At 33.8% G+C, this 26,393-nt stretch overlaps 5 protein-coding genes across 6 annotated transcripts; 4 read left to right on the top strand and 1 right to left on the bottom strand.

Moving 5' to 3' along the window:
- Nucleotides 1–1,372: 1,372 nt before the first annotated feature.
- On the top strand, nucleotides 1,373–2,281 carry LOC118447231 (uncharacterized). Its single transcript, XM_035878951.2, has 3 exons — nucleotides 1,373–1,747; nucleotides 1,833–2,027; nucleotides 2,139–2,281. The coding sequence occupies exons 1-3, from the start codon at nucleotides 1,498–1,500 to the stop codon at nucleotides 2,183–2,185; spliced, it is 492 nt and encodes a 163-aa protein (XP_035734844.1). The 5' UTR covers nucleotides 1,373–1,497; the 3' UTR covers nucleotides 2,186–2,281.
- Vti1b (Vesicle transport through interaction with t-SNAREs 1b) lies at nucleotides 2,238–2,713 on the top strand. The gene has a single exon (XM_085656418.1). The coding sequence runs from the start codon at nucleotides 2,238–2,240 to the stop codon at nucleotides 2,583–2,585; it is 348 nt and encodes a 115-aa protein (XP_085512544.1). The 3' UTR covers nucleotides 2,586–2,713.
- On the top strand, nucleotides 2,378–5,238 carry LOC146873037 (uncharacterized). Of its 2 annotated transcripts, XM_035878702.2 has the most exons (3): nucleotides 2,378–2,503; nucleotides 2,973–3,069; nucleotides 3,532–5,238. In XM_035878702.2, exon 3 carries the CDS (start codon nucleotides 3,536–3,538, stop codon nucleotides 4,253–4,255), a length of 720 nt encoding a protein of 239 aa, XP_035734595.2. In that variant the 5' UTR covers nucleotides 2,378–2,503; nucleotides 2,973–3,069; nucleotides 3,532–3,535; the 3' UTR covers nucleotides 4,256–5,238. The 2 variants fall into 2 exon arrangements, with proteins under 2 accessions (XP_035734595.2, XP_085512543.1); XM_085656417.1 differs by lacking the exon at nucleotides 2,378–2,503 and having other exon boundaries at nucleotides 2,873–3,069; nucleotides 3,516–5,238.
- Nucleotides 5,239–5,368: 130 nt separating this feature from the next.
- On the bottom strand, nucleotides 5,369–9,900 carry Rep (Rab escort protein). Its single transcript, XM_035878657.2, has 11 exons — nucleotides 9,510–9,900; nucleotides 9,357–9,423; nucleotides 8,730–8,921; nucleotides 8,454–8,640; nucleotides 8,126–8,363; nucleotides 7,538–7,760; nucleotides 7,252–7,458; nucleotides 7,056–7,180; nucleotides 6,785–6,945; nucleotides 6,478–6,654; nucleotides 5,369–6,352 (listed from the first exon to the last, which is right to left on the bottom strand). The coding sequence occupies exons 1-11, from the start codon at nucleotides 9,556–9,558 to the stop codon at nucleotides 6,179–6,181; spliced, it is 1,800 nt and encodes a 599-aa protein (XP_035734550.1). The 5' UTR covers nucleotides 9,559–9,900; the 3' UTR covers nucleotides 5,369–6,178.
- A 2,441-nt stretch (nucleotides 9,901–12,341) lies between these two features.
- LOC118447142 (uncharacterized) lies at nucleotides 12,342–25,113 on the top strand. The gene is made up of 3 exons (XM_035878699.2): nucleotides 12,342–13,978; nucleotides 15,753–15,946; nucleotides 23,798–25,113. Exons 1-3 carry the CDS (start codon nucleotides 13,621–13,623, stop codon nucleotides 24,191–24,193), a joined length of 948 nt encoding a protein of 315 aa, XP_035734592.1. The 5' UTR covers nucleotides 12,342–13,620; the 3' UTR covers nucleotides 24,194–25,113.
- The last annotated feature ends 1,280 nt before the right edge of the window (nucleotides 25,114–26,393 follow it).

The following is a 26,393-nucleotide window of genomic DNA, read 5'->3' on the forward strand; positions in this document are numbered from 1 at the left end:
ATATACATACGTTTGAGATTTATGTATACACGTACTATACACGTGTATCCCTATACGTAGATTACTCGACGTATTTTAATTTTAGTTTTTTTTTTTTTTTTTTTTTTTTAAGACACCACGAAATGCGTCAGCAAATAGCACAGAGTAATTCGATACGAAAAGTTTGAATTAAAAACTCAATTAAATAACATCGGAAATATTGAAATTATAAATGTTTCTGATAGGATAAATCATGTCTAATGTTCGTATACGTCATAATCTTTGCAACTTAACTACACAGTCCGAACATGGTTATGTAAACTGGATAAGTATAAAATTAAGATTATTTTACAATTGTGTCGCATGATATCGATGCTATTCAATCGTAAATTATAATTATTTTATACAAATGAATTTTCCTTAGCGATTCTTCGTAATACAAAAACATAACCAAACAATATTGTATTTATACGTTTCTAATAACATACATATATACATATGTATATACAAACGTACGTATATATACATATATATATATATATATAAATATATATATATATAAATATATATATATATATATATATATATAAATATATATATATATGCGTGTAATTAAGCTCGTAGTATTTTATCGGAATATGGCTTTAAATTTTCTTAAATAACGCAAAGTAACATATGTACATATGTAAGTACATACATCATACATAATATATACATTTATATCGACCGTGGTCAAGGTCATGACCAATGCCAAGTGAATATAACACAAGTCGTCAGGTTTCACAGCAAATAAAAGAAGAAACGCATAGAAGAGTAAATAAGAATATACAAAGAGTATAATAGAGATAAAAATAACATATCATGGTTTATGGTTCAATATACAAAGCAGAAAACACGTATATGAACTCATCAAAGATATGATGTTATTAAATAAATAAGTTTCCATGATTAACGTTATTTTAAATAGGCAATAAAGTATATATAACCTGTTAAATGAATCAAATTAAAATATGAATAAATATATTTGTAAATAGAGAATTATATTTGATGTAATATTGCAGTAAACGTATTTTGTCATTTATAGAAAAATTAGAAATAATATGTATTTATAATTGTTAATTCTGTTTTAATGATAATTCTGTTTTATCGACTGATCCGACGTAATTTGTTATAGTAGTTCGTCAAGAGTAAAACGAAGACGAGGGCGATACTTAAGCTTTGTGTTTTCGTTGTCAGTTCCAGACGATTTTATTTTTCCGTATTGGGTGTGTCGTAATATAATCTCGACGAAAATTATTCTCGATTATGTGTTATCTTTTTCTTATTCGATAAAAAAAATTAAACGTATTAACAGTTCAAGGAAGAATATAATAAAGTGACAAAAGGGTAAATAATATTGTTTTATTTACTTTCATCTAGATCAATAGACTCTTTCAATATATTTATCTTTTGATGTCATTCTCTGATAATTTTCTCTTGTCAATTCTTGGAGTAAAGAAAATAGCAATTAAATATTAAATGTCAAATTTTATTAAAACAATTACGTACAAAGATAATGTTGATTTGTGGAAGAATAAGAAATATCTTATAAAAGAGGCATTTAAATCAATGGATACAGATTCAGATGGTTATTTAGATTATCAAGAAGCTAAAACGGCAATGAAAGCTTTAGGATTGACAGTAAATAAGTCTTTTGTTTTGTCAGTTATTCGCATGTATGATAAACGTGGTGACGATAAAATTAGTTTCGATGATTTTTATTATGTTGGTTTGTATAATTATACATTGTAATAGCTTTGTTAACTAGTACATACACATTAGATATATCAACTAATTTTCTTTCAAATTATTAGTATTTGAAAAGTTAAAAATACAAGATCCTATTGATCATGTTAAATATGCATTCAAGATATTTACTGCAGAATCTTCGATTGAAAAAATCAGATTGGAAGATTTACAAAGAATTAATAGTAAAATTGATTCTAATCTGACGCTTGATGAGATGAAACTTATGATCAAAGAATTTGATAAAAATGAGGATGATTCTAGTAAAACCATTATATTATATATCCTTTTTATAAAATTTATCAATTAAAAAAATTTTAACAATTTATGGAGTTAAAAATCTTCTGCATTATTTTTATTTTTTATCATTGTAGTCGATGAAGCTGAATTCATAGAAATGATGACCGAATCAGAAAATTAATATAAATTTGTAGAAAATTATATGAGAGGCTACATTCGTTTCGTCGATTAAAATGCATTCTCAAATTAATTGGGACGCAGAGCATCGTCGTACATTACTTGAGACTAATGCTACTTTGGAACGTACAACGCAATCACTGACAAGGTCACACATAATTGCAACTGAAAGTGAGCAAATAGGGACTGAAGTAATATCGGAATTAGCAGGGCAAAGTGAGCGTCTGTTACGAGCAAAAAGAAGATTATCCCAAACTGATGAAGAACTTAATAAAACACGGAGGATTTTGAATAGAATGAAAATAGGAGTGTTAACTAATAAGTTTGTATTATTGCTTATTATAGTGTTAGAAATAGTTATACTTGGTATAACTGTTTATTTAAAATTTTTTTATCGAAAATAATATTAACGATTTAACGTTTAAGAGAATATTTAACTTGTTAAATTCTTACGTATTTTGAATCATTTTTTATTGTAAATAAATTATGATTGAAAATATTTTTCAAAATAAATTATGGATTTGAATAATTTTCTGAACCTTCGAGTGCCATCTTCCGGTTAAATGGTCGAACTTCCAAGTACATCGTCGATGATAAGCTACATCGATATGTATATCTATATATATATATATATATATATATATATATATATATGAATGAAAAATATTCCTACTTGTAGCGTTGTATAGGCTAAAGCAAGTAGAGATGGCGCTGGTGAATGTCCTGAAAAAAGAGGGTGTGATCTTTCTCTTATTTATTTTACATTTATAGACTAATAGTGACAATTACAGGTGACTGTTCGTCGATGTTATTCGATAAAGATAGTTAAATAGATATGAGAAGTTAACATTGTCGATACAGTAACTCTATTAAATCTTTGCACTTCAAGTAAGTTTAATTTTTTGTGATACAGTATACAAGACTTTAGTCCAAATTAATTTATATTTTCAGTGTTTTTATAATGCATATGTGTTAATTAATTGTACTAACACGTATATAATTAAAATACAAATGTAATGGGATATATATATATAATGTATTGAAATTTTATGTGATATTGTAAGCGTAATATTTTTAATTAATGTATATTAAAAACATCATAAGAAATTCTTCTTTGATAATTAAATTAATTTTACAAAAAAAGAAATCTATTATAATTTGTGTTTTTTTTTTGTAATTATAAATGAAGATTTGTTTTCTTCTCTTTTTATGTTACAAATATATTTTGCGATAAAATTTTGATAGATTTGTAAGAGTGAAAAGTAATGAATATGCGAAAAAAGAAAAAAAAAAAATACCAGTTGTGTAATTATGAAGAGAAGCATTTGAAGAAGTTGACACCTGTTCTAGTATCATGGAGCTACAACAAAATGATCAAAGTGAAGATACAACTGCCATGGAGCATCTTCAGTTTGATTTAGAGATGGATGCTATTACTGAGACAGCTGTGTTTTATTCTACTCCACGAAAATCCCTTCGGGGTAGACGAAAAAAAACAATGGATGGCAGATCTCAATTGCAAACTTCTTTGTTAAAATCGAATTATAGCACTAACGCAGAACAAAAAATAGGTCCAAAATATCGGCCTATATGGCCAAAGCCTTATCAACCAAGTTTTTTAAATAAGCCAAAAATATTTGGTTTACCTTCCACAATGAATGAATTTTCTGCACTAAATTCTGCGAGTCGAATTATTGTTACAACCACTATGCCATCCAAGGAAAAAATACAGGATTGTACGACATTGAGCAAGCCTAATAAGAGAACACGTAATTATTCAAAATCCATAACAGGAAATTCTAACAGCTTGAAATTATTAACGAAAGAAAATGGTAATGAAAAAAATAATAATAAAAACAATGCTACTTCACGGAAAGAGTTTAGTTTCATTAAAATGCAAGATAGAGATAACAAAGGTAGCATTGAGTTATTTTTTGAAAGTATGGCACAGACTGTTCTTAGTTTACCCATGCATGTCCAAGCTGAAATTAAAATGGAAATTTGTAAACTTGTTACAATGGCAGAAATCAAATATTCTTCGACTCAATCAAAACATGACTGTAAAATAGATTGACATAAATAAGGTAAAAAGATTCTTTTTACCTTACTTATTAAAACTTTAGGTACTATTTTAAATAGCTTAAATGTTATTTGAAATGTTAAGTTAATATCTATATAAATAATGTTTAAAGTGAATGTAATGTACATAAAATATAATAAGAGTATTATTCTAAATCATGACATTTTATTTTAAAGAAGAAAGTAAAAAAAAAAAAGATAAAAACTGCAGAAAATACAAGTTCCCAAGATAAACTATATAATATGTTGTTGTATATAGTGCCAACCTAATGAGAGTTGGTTGAATTTTTCATTTAATACAAAATATGATGTGCATACTATGAACATTAAGACACAATGATATATAATAACGTATTAAAATAAATATGCGCTTCCTTGAAAAATTAATATCAATATATAAAAATGTCACGACAGTGTACATTTGTAGAATACTAACATCGTTTTTTATTTTTTTATATTCCTAATAATAAGAGAATTTGTATATTTGCATTCAAAGAATAGTCAAGGAAACAGAAGCATTTTTTTACAACTCTATAGTTGCAGTTGATTAGTGTATATGTATATATATATATATATATATATAGATGGGTAGATATATATATATATATATACACTAATCGTAATTTACGAGAGAGACTTAATTGGAAAATTGCTAGAATGAACTTTATTTAGAAAAATCGTAATTACTGCGGGAATGTTTTTCTTCTGTCATAGATATCAATGAACAATTTGATGTGAAACAAAGATTGGGACATACCTTCGCTTAACTTTAGTGTATTTTTATGCATTGTGTAATATAATGTCAAATATAAATAAATATGAGTATTATAAAGCATTTTAAGAAACTGGGTTTATACATGAATCCAGTTAGGCTGTTGTATGTAACGATACAAGATATATGTTGTAGAGCTTAGAGAAACATAAATTTCAATGAATTTAATATCTCCTTTAGGAAATTCGTCTTACAGCAAATTGGCTATTTAAAAGTTGCGAGGCCAGAGAGGTGAGAGCACATGAACTACTTTCTTTGGGATTTCTTAATAAAGAATTTGTAAATCTTTGTAAAATAATAAAAGGAATAGAGATATTTAAACTGATGCACATGATATGATTGTAATTAAATTTATAATGATCAAAAGAGTCAAGCTTAAAAATTATTCATAAAATACTTAAAAAAGAATGTTACTTCTCACAGCCTTAAATACAATTGGCTCTTAAACAAGTAACAGAGTTATTGATAAGATTTTGCACGTATAGCATAATAACGTACGACGTAATAAAGTCATATAAGTACATACACAATAAGTGATCTAACGAAGCAATAACCTGTTACATAAAGAGAAATTGTGAAAATTAAACACGTATAAAGAGTGGCAAGGTGGTATTCAGCTAAATGCATGGTATTGACTTACTACATTCTTATATTATGTCAATTCGAATAATGGCAATAAGTACGAATATAAATGCAATCGTAAATTTTGACACTTATCGGTGATACGATCATGTTTTGTCCAATACTCGTCACTGTGTTCACAAAAAAGAGTGCCTGAGACTTCCTTCTCTTACATGCATATATTGACATTTCTATTCTTTCTTTTTTTTTTGCTTTTTTTTTCAATTTTTATTTTATTTATATTTTTTATTTATTTTAGATGAAGTAATGCAAAAGCATGTAATGGCGAAATCTAATAGTAAAACTGGATTTGTAATGAATTTGACAAATGTATAAACTCAGTTCGAAAATGGAATTGTAACATTTTCTAAAGCCATTTTTGCTTGTATTTGCTACTCTTACATGAACGGTGACCGGCTATTTCTTGAATATATAAGTGAACGTAATAACGATGAAGGTAGAAGACACTAAGGGCGCAAGCCTTATTTTCTCTTGTAACACTGTTGAAGCAATATGTTAATTATTTCATTCTTCTTTTTCTGCTTTTTCAACATCTTGTTTCTCTTCCCCATCTATTTGCGTGTCTCCTTCGAATTTCGGCCCAGGTGCTTCGTCACCTTCTAAAACAATTTCTTCTGGATCCGGTGCACGAGGTAAGAAATCATCATCGGGATACATGGATTTGAAAATTTCCTTTGCCTATAAAAAAGAAAAAAAAAAAAAAAAAAAAAAAAAAAAAAAAAAAAAAAAGAACGTATATGTAATAATAATAATATATATATATAAATATATATATATTATTACGAGTTGTTCATTAAACATACTTGATCAACTGCAAAATCAAAATCTAATTCCAAATCCGGTCCAGAGCACAAGTATATGTTACTCGGTGCTGTATCATTTAATTTTATGTCGCTCGCAGGTAGATTCAAGTATAATGACCATAATATTTGAGGTTTTAAATCTACTTCATTTGGTTCATAATCCTGCTGATTACCTTCCTGATGAAGAAATCGTTAAATACTTAGTTTGGATTTATGCTTTTACTAATATATATATATATATATTTTTTTTTTCCTGTTAAACCTAAGCTGCTTCGTTCGTATAGAATACTCTTAGGATGTTTATTACCTGTAGATGTCGTTTATCAGGTGAAACTGTCTGAGTATGAGAATCTGTAGAATTACGGGCAAGACTTGGTTCTACCATTTCAGATCTTAAAAATTTCTTTACCATATATGCTAAATCTTCCTTTGCGGTTTTAGTACGTTTGCATGTCATATGAACCATAACTAATGAAATATAACAATATATTAAAATATTAAATAATGAGAGAAACGATGAATTAAGATATATATATATATATATATATGATCATTTCGAATTATTACAAAATACTTACATAAACCTTGTGGACAAGCATTAGTAGATGGTCCCAGTTCGATCAAAGTAACAGGTTCTTGTCCTGGTTCTTCCGGTGGATAGTACAAAAGGGTTAAGTTCTCTTTTTCTCCTTGCATAATTGACCTATCGAGTAAATAAAAATATTCAATTGATGAGTCTTTGTAAATTTATAAAAAATTATAAATAAATCATACCTATCTGTAATAAAAATGCCTCGAGAAATCTGCTGTTCTCCCTCAAAAGCTACAATTTCTGGTGGTAAGTGTCCTTGTCCTACCACTAAATGTTCCAAAGCCAATCTCTGTTTTCCAGTTATAATAGCTTTGCATTTATCTTCATTAATTACTACACCATCCAATTGTCTTTTCAAGCAATACACACCGCCAAATACAGCACATAATCTGGAAATTTTAATAAATTTTTAATTTCATTCATTTTTATGAGCACCACCATGCTCTTCCAATATTTTAATAATATTACCTGCAGAAACACTGAGGTAATTCTCCACTACCATACATAGGCCATAAGAAAGGAGTGTTTCCATAACGTCCAAGGCTATTAAGGAAATGCTTTGTGCGATTAACACCATCTCTGCAAGATGTTTTGTCTGTTACCATTGCAATAGCCTGTACAACATAATGTTGTACAATGGGGGTAAGATCTTTTGTGTTAAGGTACTCTAAAAATGTTTTATCGCGGAAACCTGTTGGGAGAAAATATATTTAATGAACAATTATATAAAACACTTTATGTATCGTATATTACATCACATTCTTTATATAAACAGAAATCAGATATCATTTGGAATTAAAAATTATTTATAAATGGATTTACTTTCTAAAGAGCACCAAAGCTATATCATACTCCCTTACACTGTTAAGAATATTAAGTAGCCATATCAGTTACTTAGTGATTCAATATATCACAAGTGGAATACAAAGTAAATCATTTTTATAATAATGCTACTGAATATTCTACGTATGATGTTATGAATCAGCAAATAAAACAAATTCAAAGAAGCATTTGTATTGTAGCCATGTTTGTTGGGGAAAAGAAAAAAAAAATTACCATCAAACTCTGGACTATCAGCTCCTTGTTCCATGCAAGAAGTTAAAAGTTGCATTAACATTCTTTTCTCCACGACGCTAACAGTTTTGTTAGCAAATACATCGGCACGTGAGCAAGGGACTTGAGTTAATTTGCCATCCATATATGTGGCAACTCTGGATACTGCACGAAATTCTGCATAACGTGCTATATTGCTAGAGATCAGCAATTCGACCAATTTACCACGTGCGAATAGAAGCTGTCATAAGGAAAAGTATTGGTGAGTAAAAAATTATATAACAATCTTATTTTTATATCAAAGAGATTCCTATTTATAATATAAATATACTTTTGGTGCCAAGTCGATGTTGAATCTTCTGTATTCTTTTTTTATACGATCTATACTCCAATGTTTGACAATTTCTTTTTTCTCAGTGTTGTCCTCATCAGTTTTTTCTGTGCCTTCGTTATTGGCACTATCCCCAATTCCATCTGTCTGAGTATCTTTTGAGGATAGAACAGGTAGATCTGCATCACTTAATACAAAATTTAAATTATACATAGAAAAGTGGAATACATTTTTATACATTATAAAGAAATAATACTGGATCATGTATAAGCATACTTTGAAATATACCAAGTTTCTTCGATATTCTCAACGGCAGAATATTGATCACTAGCCTTTAAAAATATTTGTCCATCTTCTAAATCAATTTTTGCATCTCTTGTATTATTCTTGGCAGTCTTTAGATCTTCTATCCATTTTTGTAAACCATCAAAATTAAATGTAGCCCAAAGTCCACCATAATATTCGTTGCTATTTATATGAATTATATAAAAATTATTAATATATTGGTTTGCAGGTGTTCAAAGAAATATTTCATAAATATGTGATGAATATATGATATATAATTGTAAAAAATTGGAAAAATGTTGGAAAGTAAAAATGAGATTGAAAAAAAAAAAAAAAAAAAAAGAAAAAAAGGGATATTATATGCATAAAAGAATAAATGATAATAAATTTTGTCGTATAGATATATATATATATACGCATATATATATATATATATACGCATACATATATATATATATATATATATAAATACACGTATGCGTATCGCGAAAGATCGAGAAAAATCAAAGCGTTCCATGTAATCTATAAAATAATCTGTAAGGCGATATTCGGACGCACGAGCGTTACGCGGAAAGGACATTCATTGATAGAGCGTCAAAGGAGTATCCGACGACGCACCTGTCCAGATGTAAAACCTTTTTCCCTATCCTGCTGGCCGCCGCGGCAACGATCGATTCCGTCATACCTGTCAAAAGTCATTATGCCGGTTCAGGAAGGGAGGGTTATGAAAATTCTATATAAAATTGTATGGTCAGATAAAAAAATCAATACCTGTTCCTACAACGACCACATCGTACTCGGTCGGCAGATCGTCCTCCATGATTTCCTCTTGTCAAATTCGAAACGTACGCGATGAAGAATAGAGATAAGGAATGCCTGCTGAGAGGTAAAAAACGAGCGGACGTAGAAGTCAATTCATTTTGTCGAAGAACGCCGATGTCAAAATTCTTAGACAGCCCCGCCCCGCGCCTTTTTTAACACACCAAATGAACTCTCACTCTTCTCCTTTCTCTCGAAAAGTACACAGCACACCATACGGTTTCTACTGGTTTCTTCTAATGGAGGCTCCCCGAAGCTCCCTACGTGTACTTACTCCGAACGAGAGACACCGTATATATCTATATCGAGCGGAAAGAACAAGGAATGACGTATTGTCTATCTCTTTTATGACGTCTAATTATTGCGCATGCGTCCCTGTTGCTGACCGCGTCTCCGTTGCGTTATTGAAACGAACTAATGCACCTATCGAAACGCTCTGCGAAACTCCCAAAGGTGAGATCGTATTATCGCCGTACCAATCACGACAAAGGATTCTCTTATCACAATTTTATCGAATATGATCGATAAATTTAGATAATAATAATAATGTAACGTTACTTTTTATGACCAATCTTGATTGTTTTGCATTATTTTGCATTTTTCGTAATGCATTTTACTATCTCGTTTTTACCTTCATTCGATAATGATACATCAAATATATACTTGTGGTAAGTAGTTTAAATACATGCGATTTTACCTACCGAGAACTTTTACAAATTACTTTCGTATACGTCGATAATGCAGTGTTCGGGTAACGTATTCGTAATTACTGGGGATCGGTCATTATGTAAACTGACATTGTCGGTAAGAGAAAATTGGTCGGTAATTAATGATAATTCAAAAGATAAAACAGATTGAAAAATTGTAATATAAATAATTTTCAGAGACTATCACTTTCAACATATCTGTAATATAGATAACAGAGGACTATATCTGAGAAAATAATAGAAATTTCTATTCTAGTTAAACTTTTATTAAGTTTTTGCCGCTTTTGAAATTATTTTTCATATTTTTGTCTTCATAAGGAAAATTTCAATCACTGGAGTAGAAGAAAAATGATATTCGAAGGGTATACGAATCACTAACCAATATTTAATCAATTTTACAAGGGAATATTATTCTCCGGACAAATCAAGGACATATGTAGCAATTGCCAAGGGGTTGCTGTACCCATACATATACACATATTTATATACGTATACATGAACAGTGACAAGAATGTACTTCTACCCTCTTGTTTTTGTACGGATCTAACACGCTTGACCATCTATATTTATACATTGGCGTATTTTATTCGTTTACAATATACAATAAATATTTGTGTATATTAAGTATTGGATTAAATATATTCTTCATTTAGTACATCTATTATCTCATTATATCACAAGCAAGAGATGAGCTTAAAATATCGTTAAAATTATTATTCTAATCAAGAAAGATAAAACTCATAGAAATTATATGTGACAAATTATCTTTAAGGATATTAAGAGTTTTTAATTTTTTTAATTAATATACGAAAAATATATATTAATTTTATTAATAATACATATTTATTAAGATTTTTTATTATCAAATTATGGATAAACGACTACGCCAATGAATAGATTCTGCAACGATGTATGGCAACGTGTCGCACACGTTCCGTGAACTCAGAAATCCCTTGGGATAGAATTCAGGAAAAAGAGGGTAGAATAATTCTCTACTGTCGTGAGAACAAGTGGAATACAAGTGTCGCACAGGTTCCTAGTCTCGACCCAAATAAAATCGTCTAGCGTAGACAACAGCGTAAGGTTTTCCATATCACGGATACCTATGATATCTTTCAAGAAATATTTGGAGAAAATATTTCGTTCAATGAAGACAGACGAAGTAATTATCAAGAAATTATTCATCTGTTAATAAGAGTTTTTTTTTTTTTTTTTAATATTACAAGTAAATATAATAATAAATGTATAGGTATACACATAAAAAATGAAATAACGTTGAATATATACATTTACTATTAAAAAGAACAATGAAATTGGTCGTATTTATCGAACGAAAAGTTGCCGACGGTAGCTGATTCGTAACTACAAAAGCAATATTTTATCGTTTCAAAAGCATCATGTTATCGTTTCAAAAGCTTGTAAATAACGAAGTTTCATTTTATAATATTTCTTAAAAAAATATATTACTCTCTCTCTCTCTCTCTCTCTCTTTCTCCCTCTCAATATTCCAAATGTTTATTTCAACGGATGTAGATTAATATATAGTATGTATTTTGTATTGTAGAGAGAAGAAGTCGCGGCCAAGCTTCGAGATCCGAGCAACGAGGAAGGAAAATATTGATAATCTACAATTCGAATAAATGATACAGTTTGGTTACATGAATTTTAATCGAGCCGATTTGCAATTGTGCACGAGAATAAACACATCGTATGTAGATTACGATACCTTGATTTGCTTCGCTTTTGTCGGAAAAATCCATGATAAAAAATGTATGTAATAAAACTCGGACAACAAATGGACGTCACGATCAGGATGATCAGTCGAGTGACGAACGGTAGTTGAGCGTAAAGAAGAGTGAGAGAGTGAGAGAGAGAGTGAGAGAGAGAGAGAGAGAGAGAGAGAGAGAAAAGAGAAAAGAAAAAAGAAAAGAAGAAAGAAAAAGGAAAAAAAAAATAGAGAAGAAGACGAAACTTGGACCGATTGGCCAGGGAAACGATTTTATATGTAGAAAGAAAGAAAGGAAGAAAGAAAGAGTGAGTAGAAAATATACGAGTCGGACGTTATGCGGTCTTTCGAATTGATCGAAAAATCAGGAGCACAGGAAGGCATCATCGAATGATAACGTTCTTCCTCTCTCTCTTTCTCTCTCTCTCTCTCTCCCTTTTTTCCTCTCTTTTATCTGTATGGAAGTCTCGCAGAATGCGACAGAGGATGGTGATGATAGTGGTAGTAGTAGTGATAGAGATAGTGGTAGTAGTGATGGTGGTGGTGGTGGTGGTGAAGGTGGTGGGGGATATAGTCGAGAGGACGGTAACTAAGGGGCGTGTTCGAGAAGGTCGGGGGTTGTCCCGGGGATGGTTAGGAGGATGAACGAATGGGAATGCTCGAAAGGTAGGTCCGAGGCCGGTGACCTTGCCAACGGTGTACCTCGATAGGGGTGAATCCGCCCCTAGCGCAGCCCCTCTGCCGTTTATCGAATTAAGCTTATCATTTGATTTTGAGGAGACCCACCAGTCAGTCGTCTCGGACGCTCTTAAACGGGCCGAAAAACTTCCTCCTATCCGTGCTATAATCGCAATAATTTGATATCGTTGATCCGATTACGCGTCATAACTTGGCGTCGAAGAGGAGAGAAGAGAGGAAGAGAGGAGAGGTGAGGCGAGGAGAGGAAGAAAAGGTCCGTTTTGCGCTCGTCGAAGCCAACATCGAAGAGATCGTTCTCCAGCCGTTTGCCCACGGCCTTATACGATATCGCGTTAACCGACGATTTATCCGATGTGAAAGGCACGCGCTCTCGATATCTCGTATATTTCTTTGTGAAGGGGGTCGGGTCCAAATACCGGGGGAAAAAGGAAAGGCTCTCACCCCTCTGGTTCTGCGGTTTACGTTCTACGTCGTCCTTGCCGTCGCAGGAGCGCGCCCGCGCCGAAAGGCGCGCTCCCTCGAGCCTCCTCCGTTCGACTTTTCCCGCGCAATCGAACAAACATTCTTCATATCTAAAGGAAACTACGTTACGCGATATAAGCTACGTTATAGATCAACGTACAGTGTGAGATCGTTATAATAACGTGATCTATTTTATCGGAGATCTTTAAACAATCGGAATTAGAAGGGTAGAATGGAAGAAAGGGTAGCATTCGAAACGGTTATCTTCATGGATTGAAGAGGAAAGTGGTGCTCGTTTCGAGAGTCGTCTCTTCGCAAAAGAGGAAGAGAAAGAGAGAGAGAAAGAGAGAAAGAGAGAGAGAGAAAATTAGACAGAGAAACAAAGAGAAAGAGAGGGAGAGAAAAAGTGCGAGCGAATCGTAAACATAAAAAACGAGAGAAAATAAAAAAAGAATCAACGAAAACAATAATGGATTACTCGTATTTGAATCAGGCTGCGGCTGCTGCGGCCGCCGGCTTCGAAGCGTCCAGTTGCGCGTTGGCCGCGAGCGAGATGCAATGTGGTTACGGCGATCTGAGCTCGTGCTCGCAAATGAGCCAAGCGGCGTATCGGTACACGGCCGCGAGAGCCGCCGGCTACTCGACGAATGCCGGCTCGGCGAGCGGCGGTGGCAGCGCGGGTCCCCTTGGGGCCCATCATGCCTCGCATCCTCATGCCCATCCACATCACGGGGCCCATGCGACTCCGTGCTCCGTAATGGCGGCCAGATCGCAGGACGTTCATCGACACGCTGCCTCTATCTTTCCTTCTGCGATTAATCTCCAAGGTGAGTTTCGACGTTTCCCTTTTTCCTTTAATTTTCGTCGATTTTCTTTCTTTTTTCTTTTTTTTTTTTTTTTTTTTTTTCTTTCTTTAATCCTTCCCTTTGCCGATTATTTCCTCCCGATCGTCTTAACAAAGAAAATTTAATGGTTGCTGTCGTTTCTTAGATCATTTTTGATAACACTCATTGATATTCATTATTTTCTAGTATTTTATAAAAAAAAAAAGCAAATATTATGTGAGAGAACACGATAGAAACATAGGTACCTACTACTATATAAGAGTGACATGCTTTTCCAGTAACTTCGAATATTTATTATTCTCGAAGTAGAAGACCCTTTCTGACATCTGTCGTGGAATAATATTGAGTTGAAGATCGCTAAAATCAACTAGGGACAATAGAGGGATGATATAAGTATGTGTGTACATAGAAAGAGCTTACCGTTGCGTTACCAAACGTAATAGACGAATATATTGAAGTTTCTCCTTTTGCATCAGTCAAATGAATGTTTAAAAAATGAAATAAAAAATTTCCTTGGACACTCGCCGTAAAGATAGATAAAGGTAATAAAAGTAATGGCCGATTCGTACGTTCGTTCCCGCTACTTATCGCAACCTTCTACGAAATTCTCTCGTTTGAATGACTTATAAATGCAAGGTGGGCGTGTGTGCAGCCCTTTACGCCATGTACACCCTAAAAGCGGTACTTCTCCCAGAAGCGGCGACAAGATGGCACTGAAAATCAATGGACATCTCTCTTTCCCTCTCTCTCCCCCCTACCTCGGTCACTCATTGCTATGGTTACGTCCCTCCTAGTCACCCTCAGCAAATTTTACAGTGTTCCTCGACGTCGTGGTCTTTGGAATTCATCGAGAGAGAGAGAGAGAGAGAGAGAGAGAGAGAGAGAGAGAGAGAGAGAGAGAGAGAGAGAGATGGAGAGAGAGAAAGAGAGAAAGGGAAAAAGGAAGAAAGAGAGAGAGAGAGAGAGAGAGAGAGAGAGAAAAAGATAAAAAGAGAGAGTGAGAGAGAAAGCACATATTAAGTCAACCTTGTAAAATCGTACCATCTTGGAAAGTTACGCGTGAAATATATTCAACGTTTTCCAAATCAAAAATTCTTTCTTTCTCGAATAAAGTTTAAGGCTAATTCTTTTTATATATATATATATATGTATATACACACATACCTATATCCAAAGCTCAGAGAATAAAAACTTTCAAATTTCCTTACGTTTTTACTTTTCGAGACGTAATTTTTTTTCAATTTCACTATACTTCTCCTATTATGTAAGAAATGAATTATTATATTCGAATAGAAACGAGCAAACAACGGGGAAAATATTATTTTTGATAAAAAAAAAAAGAAGTTTGTATAGAATAAACGTAAATTTGAGTTTCGATAATCTCGCGCCTGGTACTAGTGGAACATCTGCCGGTTTAAGTAGTACAGGACGGGCTATAGTCAGACACCATTTTCCATTAGCTCTGGGCTTTCTCCCATTTTCTTCTTTCCCTCTCTTTCTCTCTCCTTCTTTATCTACCTATATACGAATCTACCTTCGAACGAATTTCTTTGGACGATATGCAGACATACAGGACGTAATGAGGATTCGTGTAATTTTATTATCCTGAGGAAAGAAAAGCAAGAAAAAAAAAGGAAAGAAATTCTTCGAAAACGTTCAAAAAGCGATGTCAAAATTATTCGACGTATTAAAAGCTAAATTGAATATACGAACGGATAGACGACTTTAGAAGATCTTTCCGTTTTTTTAATTCCAGGAGGATTAGGATACAAACCCTATACGGGACACGACGGTCTCGCGGAAAAGCGAAAGCAACGGCGCATACGGACGACATTTACGTCGGCCCAACTTAAAGAATTGGAGCGTGCCTTTCAAGAAACACATTATCCGGATATTTACACCAGAGAAGAAATCGCCATGAAAATCGATTTAACGGAAGCTAGAGTACAGGTGAGTCGAAATATATAGGATAATTCAAAATGATTGATTGTGAAAATCGAAAAATTGACGTTCCCGATGGAACGGCGATCGGAATATTCTTGGGAAATTTTTTTCTAAAGTCGAGTTTATCGAATGAAATATGATAAGAGAATCTTTACCTTCTCTCTTAGTTTTTGTTTTATTCTCCTTTATATCTCATATACGTCCTCGAAAAGAGTGGATTGATGAGGTTAAGAAAGTTGTCGGGGAATGGAAAGAAGAGGGTGGCAGGCGTATCATGTAATTACATTACAAGTTCCATTTTCGTTTTCACGGTCATCCATAGCCGTGATCTGATGGATTATACTGCCTAATGCTCTTGACGTATTATCGTAAAGTTTTTGTAAAGAAAGAGAGAGAGAGAGAGAGAGAGAGAGAGAGAGAGAGAGAGAGAGAGAGAGAGAGAGAGAGAGAGAGAGAGAGAGAGAGAGAGAGAGAGAGAGAGAGAGAGAGAGTGAGAGAGGGGGATGGATTTAGAGATTATTCTCTAGGATACCAGGCTAGCTCGAAATCTTATCCGATACGAAATTTACGATGTAACAAAGGTATATAACGGTGAAGGTACCGAAACTTTCATCTTCTCCTGTCAAATTATCACGTTCGAGAAACAAGATCGAAGCTCGAATCACCGCGAAGATAAATCAATGTTGTAGACGGTTGCATGGAAAATTTCGATCAAATTTAAACGGCAACAAGAGATCTTGTTCTTTATAAAAATTTTATTAAGATTTTTCGATATCGAGGTTAATTTTCGTAACGAATCGACGTGTGTTATGGGATATATGTATAATTTGTTCAAATATCCGACGAAATGAAATCGGAGTTTTTGTTTCTTTGAAAATTGACAAAAGAATCAAGCCGTAGGAATAATTGATATCCGTCTTTTTTCGTTTAACTTTTTTACACAGAGTATTAAAGTAAGAAAGACGTTGGACGAGATTTTTTTACTCTTATCTCTTTTTAAATTTTATTAATTTTTTTCAATCGAATTTATCCTTGCACAATGTGTACCAATACCCCGATAATAACACACTCGCATTGCTAATGTTGTAAAAAATATTGATTCCATTTTCGTCTTGACTCATCCTACCGTTAATTTTGGTGTCGTTTACCTTTCGATTTAATAATATCAGTCACGAGATATCTATCTACGATCTTAGGAACTCGGGAGACGTTTCCACGAATAGCAACGTTTCTTAGAAGTTTGACGGTTTGTGCGATTGCTACCATATCTGAAATTGCGTAATTAGCTGTTCTAATTTCGTATTACCGAAGATAAAGGAAAAATCATAATCTACCATCACGCGTATTATATCAATAGTATAAGGACTTTTCGTGGATAATAATGGCCTTTCGTAGAACGAGGTCAAATAGAGTTCTTTAATCAATTGCAATTAGATTTAATCGTATAATCTAAAAATAATAATAAGCTTCCAAAATCTTCGAAAACACGCGTGAATCTTATCGATTAAATTTTTCCTTTATTAAAATTAAAATTTCATTTAATTCGTATCTCGTAAAAGGACGCTTTTGGCAGAGATAAAATGATAATAAAAATAATAATAAAGATATAAAGAATAATTAAAAAATTGTATTATCAGCTATTAAAACGTAAAATAATTAAATCCGATAGATATTACGGATGGATATACAGTACAAAATTACGTAGGTATATCTTTTGTCCTGAAAAATTGTCGTATTCACGGATTACGGATGATCACATAGCCGATAAAGAACGAAGAAAACGGGCATGCGCGTGGCAATATGGCAAACGTTCGCCAATCAATGCACGCTATTTCTCGACCGTTCCTGATTGGTAGGAAGCAGGTCTATGATATTTTACATTGCGATCGAATATGTAAAGTTTAGAACAACCTTCGAACTATGCATATTCAAACGCAAATTGTTAACGTTACCTTACGTATTTACGTCGATGTTCACGTTAAACGCTTGAGACAAAAGAGAAAAATATTACCTAATTACATTAAGAAAAAAAATTAAAAAAAAAAAAAAAAAAAAAAAGAAAAAAAGAAAATAAAAGAAAAGAAAAATAGAAAATAAAAAAAGAGAGAGAGAGAGAGAGAGAGAGAGAGAGAGAGAAAACAAAAAATGACTGAAATCTAACGAAACAAATGGAATGCAAAGTATAACTCTCGAAAAGCTTGGAGTACGTAACATATTAATTCGCACGTTAGAGTCGGGGTCTACGTTCTAAAGCCACATAATAATTAAACGCGAGGTTACTATCAATTCTCTAGCAGTTTGCGGTCGGGCGGGACCACCGCTGCGTTTGCAGCGTCCGCCAAGACAAGGGTTAACTTGTTAATTTCCTTTACTCGATATTTAGTTCTATTTTAGAATATAAAGATTAAGAAGAGAGAAAGTACAAGTTAAATGTCCTTTCTAATTTCCTCATTTTATCGCGTCACTTTTTTTCTTATTATCAGGAATTCCATAAGAAAACATTTCTTTTTTAGATTTAACATTTAGATTTCATTTAAGGACGATTTCGTCCGTTGAAAGGACGTACTTCATGAAACTACGTGAAAATTAAAACTCTATGTTTATTCGTTTAAAAATCTATTCATTTATATGAATCAAGTTATATGCGAAATTAATGTACACTAAGTGTATACTAAGAGTTAGCATCTCAATGACAAAAGTCTCTTCTTCGATCTTTATTCTCTGAAACAATTAGGGTTAAATCCTAGGTCTCATTTTGCTTTGTCTTTTTCTCGTTCTTAGGGTCAAGTAATTCCAGCACTTCTTTCTGGTCTCTTTGTCTGATCAAGATCAACCTCACTGAGTTTTCCAGGTTGCCTATGGCTCTCTCTCTCTCTCTCTCTCTCGCTCTTTGAGTTCGATAAAACAACCCTCCTTGCGTTCCCAATTCACCCTAAGCTCTCTCTCTCTCTCTCTCTCTCTCTGTCTCTCTCGCTCTCTCTATCGGTATCCACGTGCCGCCTACCCTATCCCCTCTCTCCGTCACCCTCTTAGAAAGACCATTCGACGGCCACGATTGGTCCCTAACCTCTTCGCCGTTTTGGCCATTTCTACTTACGAGCACCACTCTCTCCTACGACGTTTTCCTTATGTCTCACAGTAGACACATGGATTCTATTCCTTTCTCTGTGTCTTTCTATGTTGGCCTTTCTCTTTCTTTATGTGTAAACGCAGTGTGTACGTGTACTTACGTGTGTACTTCTATGTGAGAGTGTGTTTTAATTGTAAGATCTCCTTAATGTCTAGCGTCGTTTTCTATGGCGGTAATTATCTTTCTAGAATTCCTCTTAGAGTCCATCAATCTCTCTCTCTCTCTCTCTATCTCTTTCTTTCTCGTCTTCTTTATTTTATGAAGAAATTCTTTCAAATTTTTCCAAATACTCCGCGTGGTACTCTCAAAGAATTAAAAGTGCATACAAATACGAAGTTAGCTCGCTTAAATATTTTCTCAATTAAATGATGTAACGAAAAAGGAAGAAAGAAAGACAGAGAGAGAGAGAGAGAGAGAGAGAGAGAGAGAGAAAAGGAGAAAGGGTTATGGGTTCGTCAATCGATGCATCTTCCTCAATTCGTCGGAGGAAAAAATGAAAGATCTTCCATTTCCTGTAAGATATTCGTACGAAAATTCTGTTATCATGCTGAATATAACCAAGTCAGGCTATGGCTATTGATAGTAACTCGTTGTTAAATATCCGCTGTGGAAATGTTTAATGGAATCGACTGTGCCGCGAGATTTGTCACGTTAAAAATAATATCAAGACAACAATTAAGTTTGATATCTCAAGCATAAACGTACATACGCATACATTTAACGTAGTTACCTGTCCAAAGCTCCTTGTTATTATCTTAAATTAGATGGATATGTGAAAGCCAAGCCATGGATACGTCTAATTACGTAAAGGAGTATAGAATTTTATTAGTCGGGGAAACCGAAGAGAAGAATTTTATCTTCGGCAAAAGCAACGATTGAATTTATATCTTTTTTCAAAATATCGTCTCGAGAGATTCGTCTTGTTTCTCTTTTCTTTTTTTCTCTTTCTTTTTTTTTTTGGTCCAAGTATTTAATTATTAATTTTTGATTTTTATTTTGCCAAGAAACAATACAATCGATTGCAAATATGAAGTTGATTTAAAAGGCGTATATTTTCGTAACTGTTACTAAAGTAGAGGATTGCTAATAAATTAATGGATGCAATGAGAAAGAGAGAGGAAGAAAAAGAAAGAAATGACATCCCCTCTCTTGATTTGTACATATATATTATGCAGAGTTGTTCTAATGGAATTGTAATTCGTCGAGAACGACTTGTGACTCAGAAGTAGCGAAACGTGTCGGCACGTGACTGACAGCGTGTGGTCAATGGGATACGCTGTGGCGTGGTGTAACATCGGGGTAATATCATTTTCGTAGCCGAGATGTATGATTAATTTTATCGAATGGGATAAACACATATAGGTATTAAATGAAATACGTTTATCCATTTCCTTGGAAAATTATCATCAATTTTATCGCATTTACATGACGTTGTCATAATCGAAAATATTCTATATGTGATAATCTACGAGTAGTACGAGAAAATCTGATATAATCAAATTCTCTATGGGGAGGATCATGTATTTGAAAAATAAGAAAGACAGAAAGAAAGAAAGAAAGAAAGAAAGATAGACAGAAAGAAAGAAAGAAAAAGAATGTAAAAGAGTTCGAAGTCAAACGTTTTGGTTATCCGACGGGATAGCCCGAAGTGTGTTTGAAATATTTAGCGAGCTTCTTTTTCCCGATGGGATATAGGATCGTGCTACGGAAGGAAGAGTCGAATCGAAAGAGCAAAAGTTCGAGACAACGTTTGCGACGCGAAGGGACAGGCAGGAAGGGCAGGTGACAGAGAAAGAGAGATAGAGAAAAATACAGAGAAAGTGAGGAAGAAGGTAGCTGAGTTGGCGGGTGGTTGCTATCAAGTGGAAGTAGGAGTATACATGTATGCGTGTGTGTCTCTATGTGTGTGTAAGAGAGAAAGAGAAAGAAAAAGAGAGAGAGAGAGAAAGAGAAAGAGAGAAAGACGAGCTGCCGGGTGGAAATGGAAGAAGGGACCACCCGAGGAGCCAGAGTCGAGGGGTTGGTTCGATGGGATGAAATGGGGAAAGCACTCACCCTGCTTGCCTGTCTGGTGCCACTGCAAGGAATGGTTGATACACAAGGGGCCCATGCCGGCGTATACCCTGGTAATTGCAAGTCCTATGTAGATCCACTTACAGTGATTAAAAACCGTCCTGCGGAGCATATACCAAGGACGACGCACCAGAAACTATTGGATTCGGATGTATCAGAGTATAACAGACCTGGGAATGCTTGTGTCTTTCCTACGACTTTTTCTCTTCGCTATATATGTATATTGTACATATCTTGCCAATCGAATATTTCACAGATGTATAGTCTTCGATGATGTTTTTATGATATTGTACTCTATAAAAAATACGTTCGATTGGATCGTAACGTAAGGAAAATTTTCTAGAACAAAATGTTTCTCGATTCTCGTAGACGAATTTATTCGACTTAATTGTAATTAGTTAAAGTGATGAAAGTTGGTCGTCGTTAGATTAAAATCAAGTAGCTACCATTAACTTGACAACCGATCTTAAAGGGAACCGAGGGAATGTACTTTGGTATTGATGTGTCAGTTTGCGGGGTTCCTTTTCTCTTTGTCCATTAATTGAAGCAACAATTTCAGGACCACAGATATATATATATATATATATATATATATATATAACAATCGAAAAGAATAAATCTTAATTCGAGAATTAAACTTACTAGATTGGCAAGGAATACTTTCTACAATCAATTTAGGCTGATCTCTTTATACTACATTAGAACGATATCTGACGTTGCTCGATATTTATTTGATATACTAAGCTTCTTGAATGATTTGAATTGTTAATTCTCTTTTAATCTTTTTATTGCTTCCTTCGAAATATTTAGAAAATATTTATCCACTTGATTGAATAATGTAGCTGATGGATAAAAGAATAAACTTGGAAGAATGGGATAGTATATTATGCAACTATGATATCCTGATAGTTCAGATGGTCGAGGTTAACCAGTCAAGGGTAGAAAAGTCTAATAGAGCAAAAAAGAAAATCACGACCCCGTGATGTTAAGCCGATGGACAAAGCACGGTAGAAATCGTGTTTGCCACATTGCCGCACATTGTCTAGCGTAGCATACCAATAGAAAAGGGGTGAATAGGGATAGTAGGAAGGGTGAGACAAGTGTAAATGCTCCTTCCCCGTTCTCTCCTTTCAATCTGACATATAAGGTGTCTTTACATCGTAAATACGTTCATAAATACATACATACAAAGATATATACATAAATACGTATGTTTCTATCGTAAAACGAATAAGAGAAGTAGAGAGAGAGAGAGAGAGAGAGAGAGAGAGAGAGAAAGAGAAAAGGAAAATGAGGGGTGGCCAGATAGACAGAGGTGTAAGAAGATGGGGATTTCTGAGTGGCGGCCTGAATAAAAAGTGATTAAATATTTATCCAGAACGAGATGAACATCTGTCTAAGTACAGGCTTGTTACATTTTATTTAACTAGGAGTATATTTATTTAACATTAACGCCGTCGTAGACTCCCCAGGCGTTTACCACCGTCGTTGATTCGGTAAATAGTGGCACACATGTCACATGGACTTCTGGAAACATTCTAAGCTAACGATAAGCCGGTCTACTAAGGTAGCTCATTTCTGATTGGTTTCTTAGACTTTGTTTATGATTCTCTTTACTTTGTTTTTATTTATTTGTCAATGTTCACGAGGTTAATATGCAAAAATGTTATTTCCTAAGATAAAGTTATTTAAAAAGCAAGTTCCCCTTTTCATTTTCGGAAAAATAAACGAAAAGAAAAATACAAAATAAATAAATAAAAAAGGAGAAAAAGTCAGAACGAAACACTCTCATATTTCATTTCTCTTACGAATATTCTACACCACCCCCTTATCAACACCATCGGGCCAACACCAGTACGACAGTGGTAGTATCAGCAGCGGTAAAAGCGGCACAAGCGGCACAGTAGCTGATAAAAATCCAATAGCGGTGTTTGCCGTCCGGAAAGGGCAATCACGTTCATCATGGTGTTCCGTGCCTCTTCCTCCGTGAATCCTTCCTCACCCTCCTCCATTTCCTCTATCTCTCTCGTCTCTGGAAAATCCAGGGGGCTGAATCCACGTGAGGAAGGCGTATATTTATATATATATATATATATATATACACTATATATATACAATATATATATATTGTATATATATATGTATATATATATATATATACAGCTAGAGGTAGGGGTAGGTCTTTGGGGAGGGTGGGTGGTGGCTCCTCTGCCGGTCAAACAAATGCTAAAGCAAATAAATCCCCTGCTTTAACATGCAGGTCGGCACCGCTTTCCGTTTGTTTTATTCGTTAAATATTTCGTTTGGTCAACTAGAGCCAATTACGCGTGCTGCATGGTCCTCCTCTTCCTCTCTCTCTCTCTCTCTCTTTCTCTCTCTCTATCTCTCGCTCTTTTTTCGGCGGTGTACGCGCATACGATGTTTTAAAAAACGTCGTGGTTGATGTGTTCGTTGACTACTCATCACCCGTTTCCCAATTTTCATTTGGAAAAAGAGGGCACCGTGAACATTGCTATCTCTGTAGGAGTATGATTGGAATTGATTGTAGTTATATTTCTAACTAGTTTTTTTTTTCTCTTTTATCATTCCTCTCCTCATTTTTATCGGATTGCCTTCTTTCTTTTGGTTTTTTTTCCTTTTTTTTAATGTTACAGGTGTGGTTCCAAAATCGTCGTGCGAAATTCCGAAAACAGGAAAGACTGGCCCAACAAAAGTCTTCGTCTCAAGGTGGAATAGGTGGTGATAGTGGTGCTTCAAGTCCAGTTGCTGGAAACGTCAAAGCCGAAGGACGTTCGCCAAGAAGTCCTGCGACACCGCCAGGTGGCTCGAACGGTAGTGTCTTACCATCGAACGAGGTCAAGCCTGTCGCTAATCCTAATTTGGTTAATGTGAAACATACACCTGACGGTACCGGGGAAAATAGCTCACCTAGCGCTCGTGCAAACAGTGGAGGTGGTACGTGGGGTTCATGCAGTCCAAGACCTTTCTCCACGGCGTTACCTTCTTATTTGTTGGATCCGCTACCTTTGAAAACCGGAAATCTTTATTAATTTCGTTTCCTTTAGATGGTTACGGTAAGCCGACAAATTCGTGTAAATATAAAGAGTATCGTCTTATCGGACTGGTTGCCGAGAATTTCGGTGTGATATTTAGATACAAGTGTGGTCGTTTAAATTCAAATTCGGCGCTGCGACGATTATTGAGATTCAATTAAAAATAATTATCAAAATGCGTTGACACAGTACCGATCGAATTGATTCGAAGATAATAAGAAATAACTGAAGAATTTAGAAATGTGTAAGTTATTAATGACCACCCTTGTAGCAACGAGTTCGATTCGTTACCCTGTTATATCAGACTTTCGGGAACATTGTTAATAGTTATTTTGTTTTCCGAAGTTCACCGATATATAACTTGAGGACGTTTAAAAATGGTTGATCGTTTCATTTCAACTTGTAAGTCCTACTTTGATCGATTTAAATCGAGAATAAAATGGTTGAGAGAGAGAAAAAAGTGTACTCGGTAAAGTATGACTTTGGGATAAGTTCACACGTTAAGATTATAATAAATATCCGCGTACTCGATGACTGTCCACGATATTCGATTAATAGGTACAAAGTAATGATTATAAAATAATTTGTTATTCGCGGATTTTTATCCCTAGGATTCACTCAAACGGTACGTTAGGACATTATCCATAGTCATTTGTAAAAATCGTTATTTAAGAGCGAGGGAAATAGTTAAATTCGTGAATTTAACATTTAATCATGCGATCATTGTTTAACGTTAGTTTTCTTAAGGTTAGATAGATGTGTAGAAGACCAACAGAAGCAATAATGGCGGTCGCCTGTACAGAATTAACGACTACGATTGTTCAAAAACTGGATTTCTCTCAAACAAATGTCTTGATTCGTCACTTTTTGAAAATTAAACCCGTGGAATAGTGTCGATTTTAAATTCTCGAAATCTTCAGATGGCACTCTTTCCTTTTCTCTTTCTTCTTTTTCCTTTTTATTATTATTATTATTATTATTATTGTTATTATTATTATTATTATTATTATTATTATTATTATTATTATTATTATTATTATTATTATTATTATTATTTCTTTTTATTTTTTCCGACAATGCCATACGAATCTCATTCGTGTATTTATCACTTTAAGAACGCAAATACTAGTTTGCACGTATACCTTAGATCGTATATTGTTGCACTATGCATAAAACCATCGTAATCTATGCCACGAATTATTCGCAGAGACGAGTTAACGATAAAGAGAGAAAATGATAAAGATAACCCACTGCGTCCTTGATAATCTAAACATAAAGCGACAGCCGTCCTGAACAAAAAAAAATGTTTAAAAGAATATAACCAAACTGTGACAAATGTATTGCTAAAGAAACCGATGGGTAGGATAGATGGAAATTGTATCTATCATTTCCTTTTCCCTTATTTTTTCTATTTTTCTTAAAATCATATTAATCATCCTAAATAGACGAGACGTTAATGAAGTCAACACGATTTTATCAGATCATTGTCCTTCCAATTACGTATTCAAATTCGAAACAATAAATTTGACAAAGCTGACCCAAGAAAAATTAGGATAGCCTTTGATCCATTGTCACTTACAACCGTCCATCCTCTATCGCCTGCCTCAAATTTATTAATCGAAGATCCGTATCACAGGAAAGTACGGTACGAGAGAAATTTTACATTTTTCAAGAAATAATGATAATAATAATAATAATAATGATAATAATAATAATCGAAAAGCCAACCTGGATTTATTAGTTAAGCGCCTGGCCGTTTTAAGCGAGCGCAAATTTTAATATCCTGAAAATGTGCAAAAAACATTTCGGGAAGATGTGATTTTGTATTTATGACTTCGATCAGAATCGGATAGATCGAGAATTTCGATGAAAAATGTGAGAATGTCGTACGTACATAACGTGTATAATAACGTGAATACTGTATATTGACTTATCATTTAAGATTAAGAACAACTAAATCGCTCTATGCATATAGTAATTCTATTGATAAGATATATATTATAAAAATAACACGATATGTGTTAATGTACACAGTTATGACGTCAGAGAGAGAGAGAGAGAAGTTGCAGAATGCGAAATATACAAATTATTTATGTGTACATCGGAGGCAGAATGTTTATTTAAAAACTTGTAATAAATATATTATAATTAATGCGATTATTAACCTTATGTATTTCCTTCTATTCTCTTGTCGACT

This window comes from Vespa mandarinia, chromosome 4 (assembly GCF_050613455.1).
Source record: "Vespa mandarinia isolate Hongniang chromosome 4, ASM5061345v1, whole genome shotgun sequence".
Taxonomy (NCBI): Eukaryota; Metazoa; Arthropoda; class Insecta; order Hymenoptera; family Vespidae; genus Vespa; species Vespa mandarinia.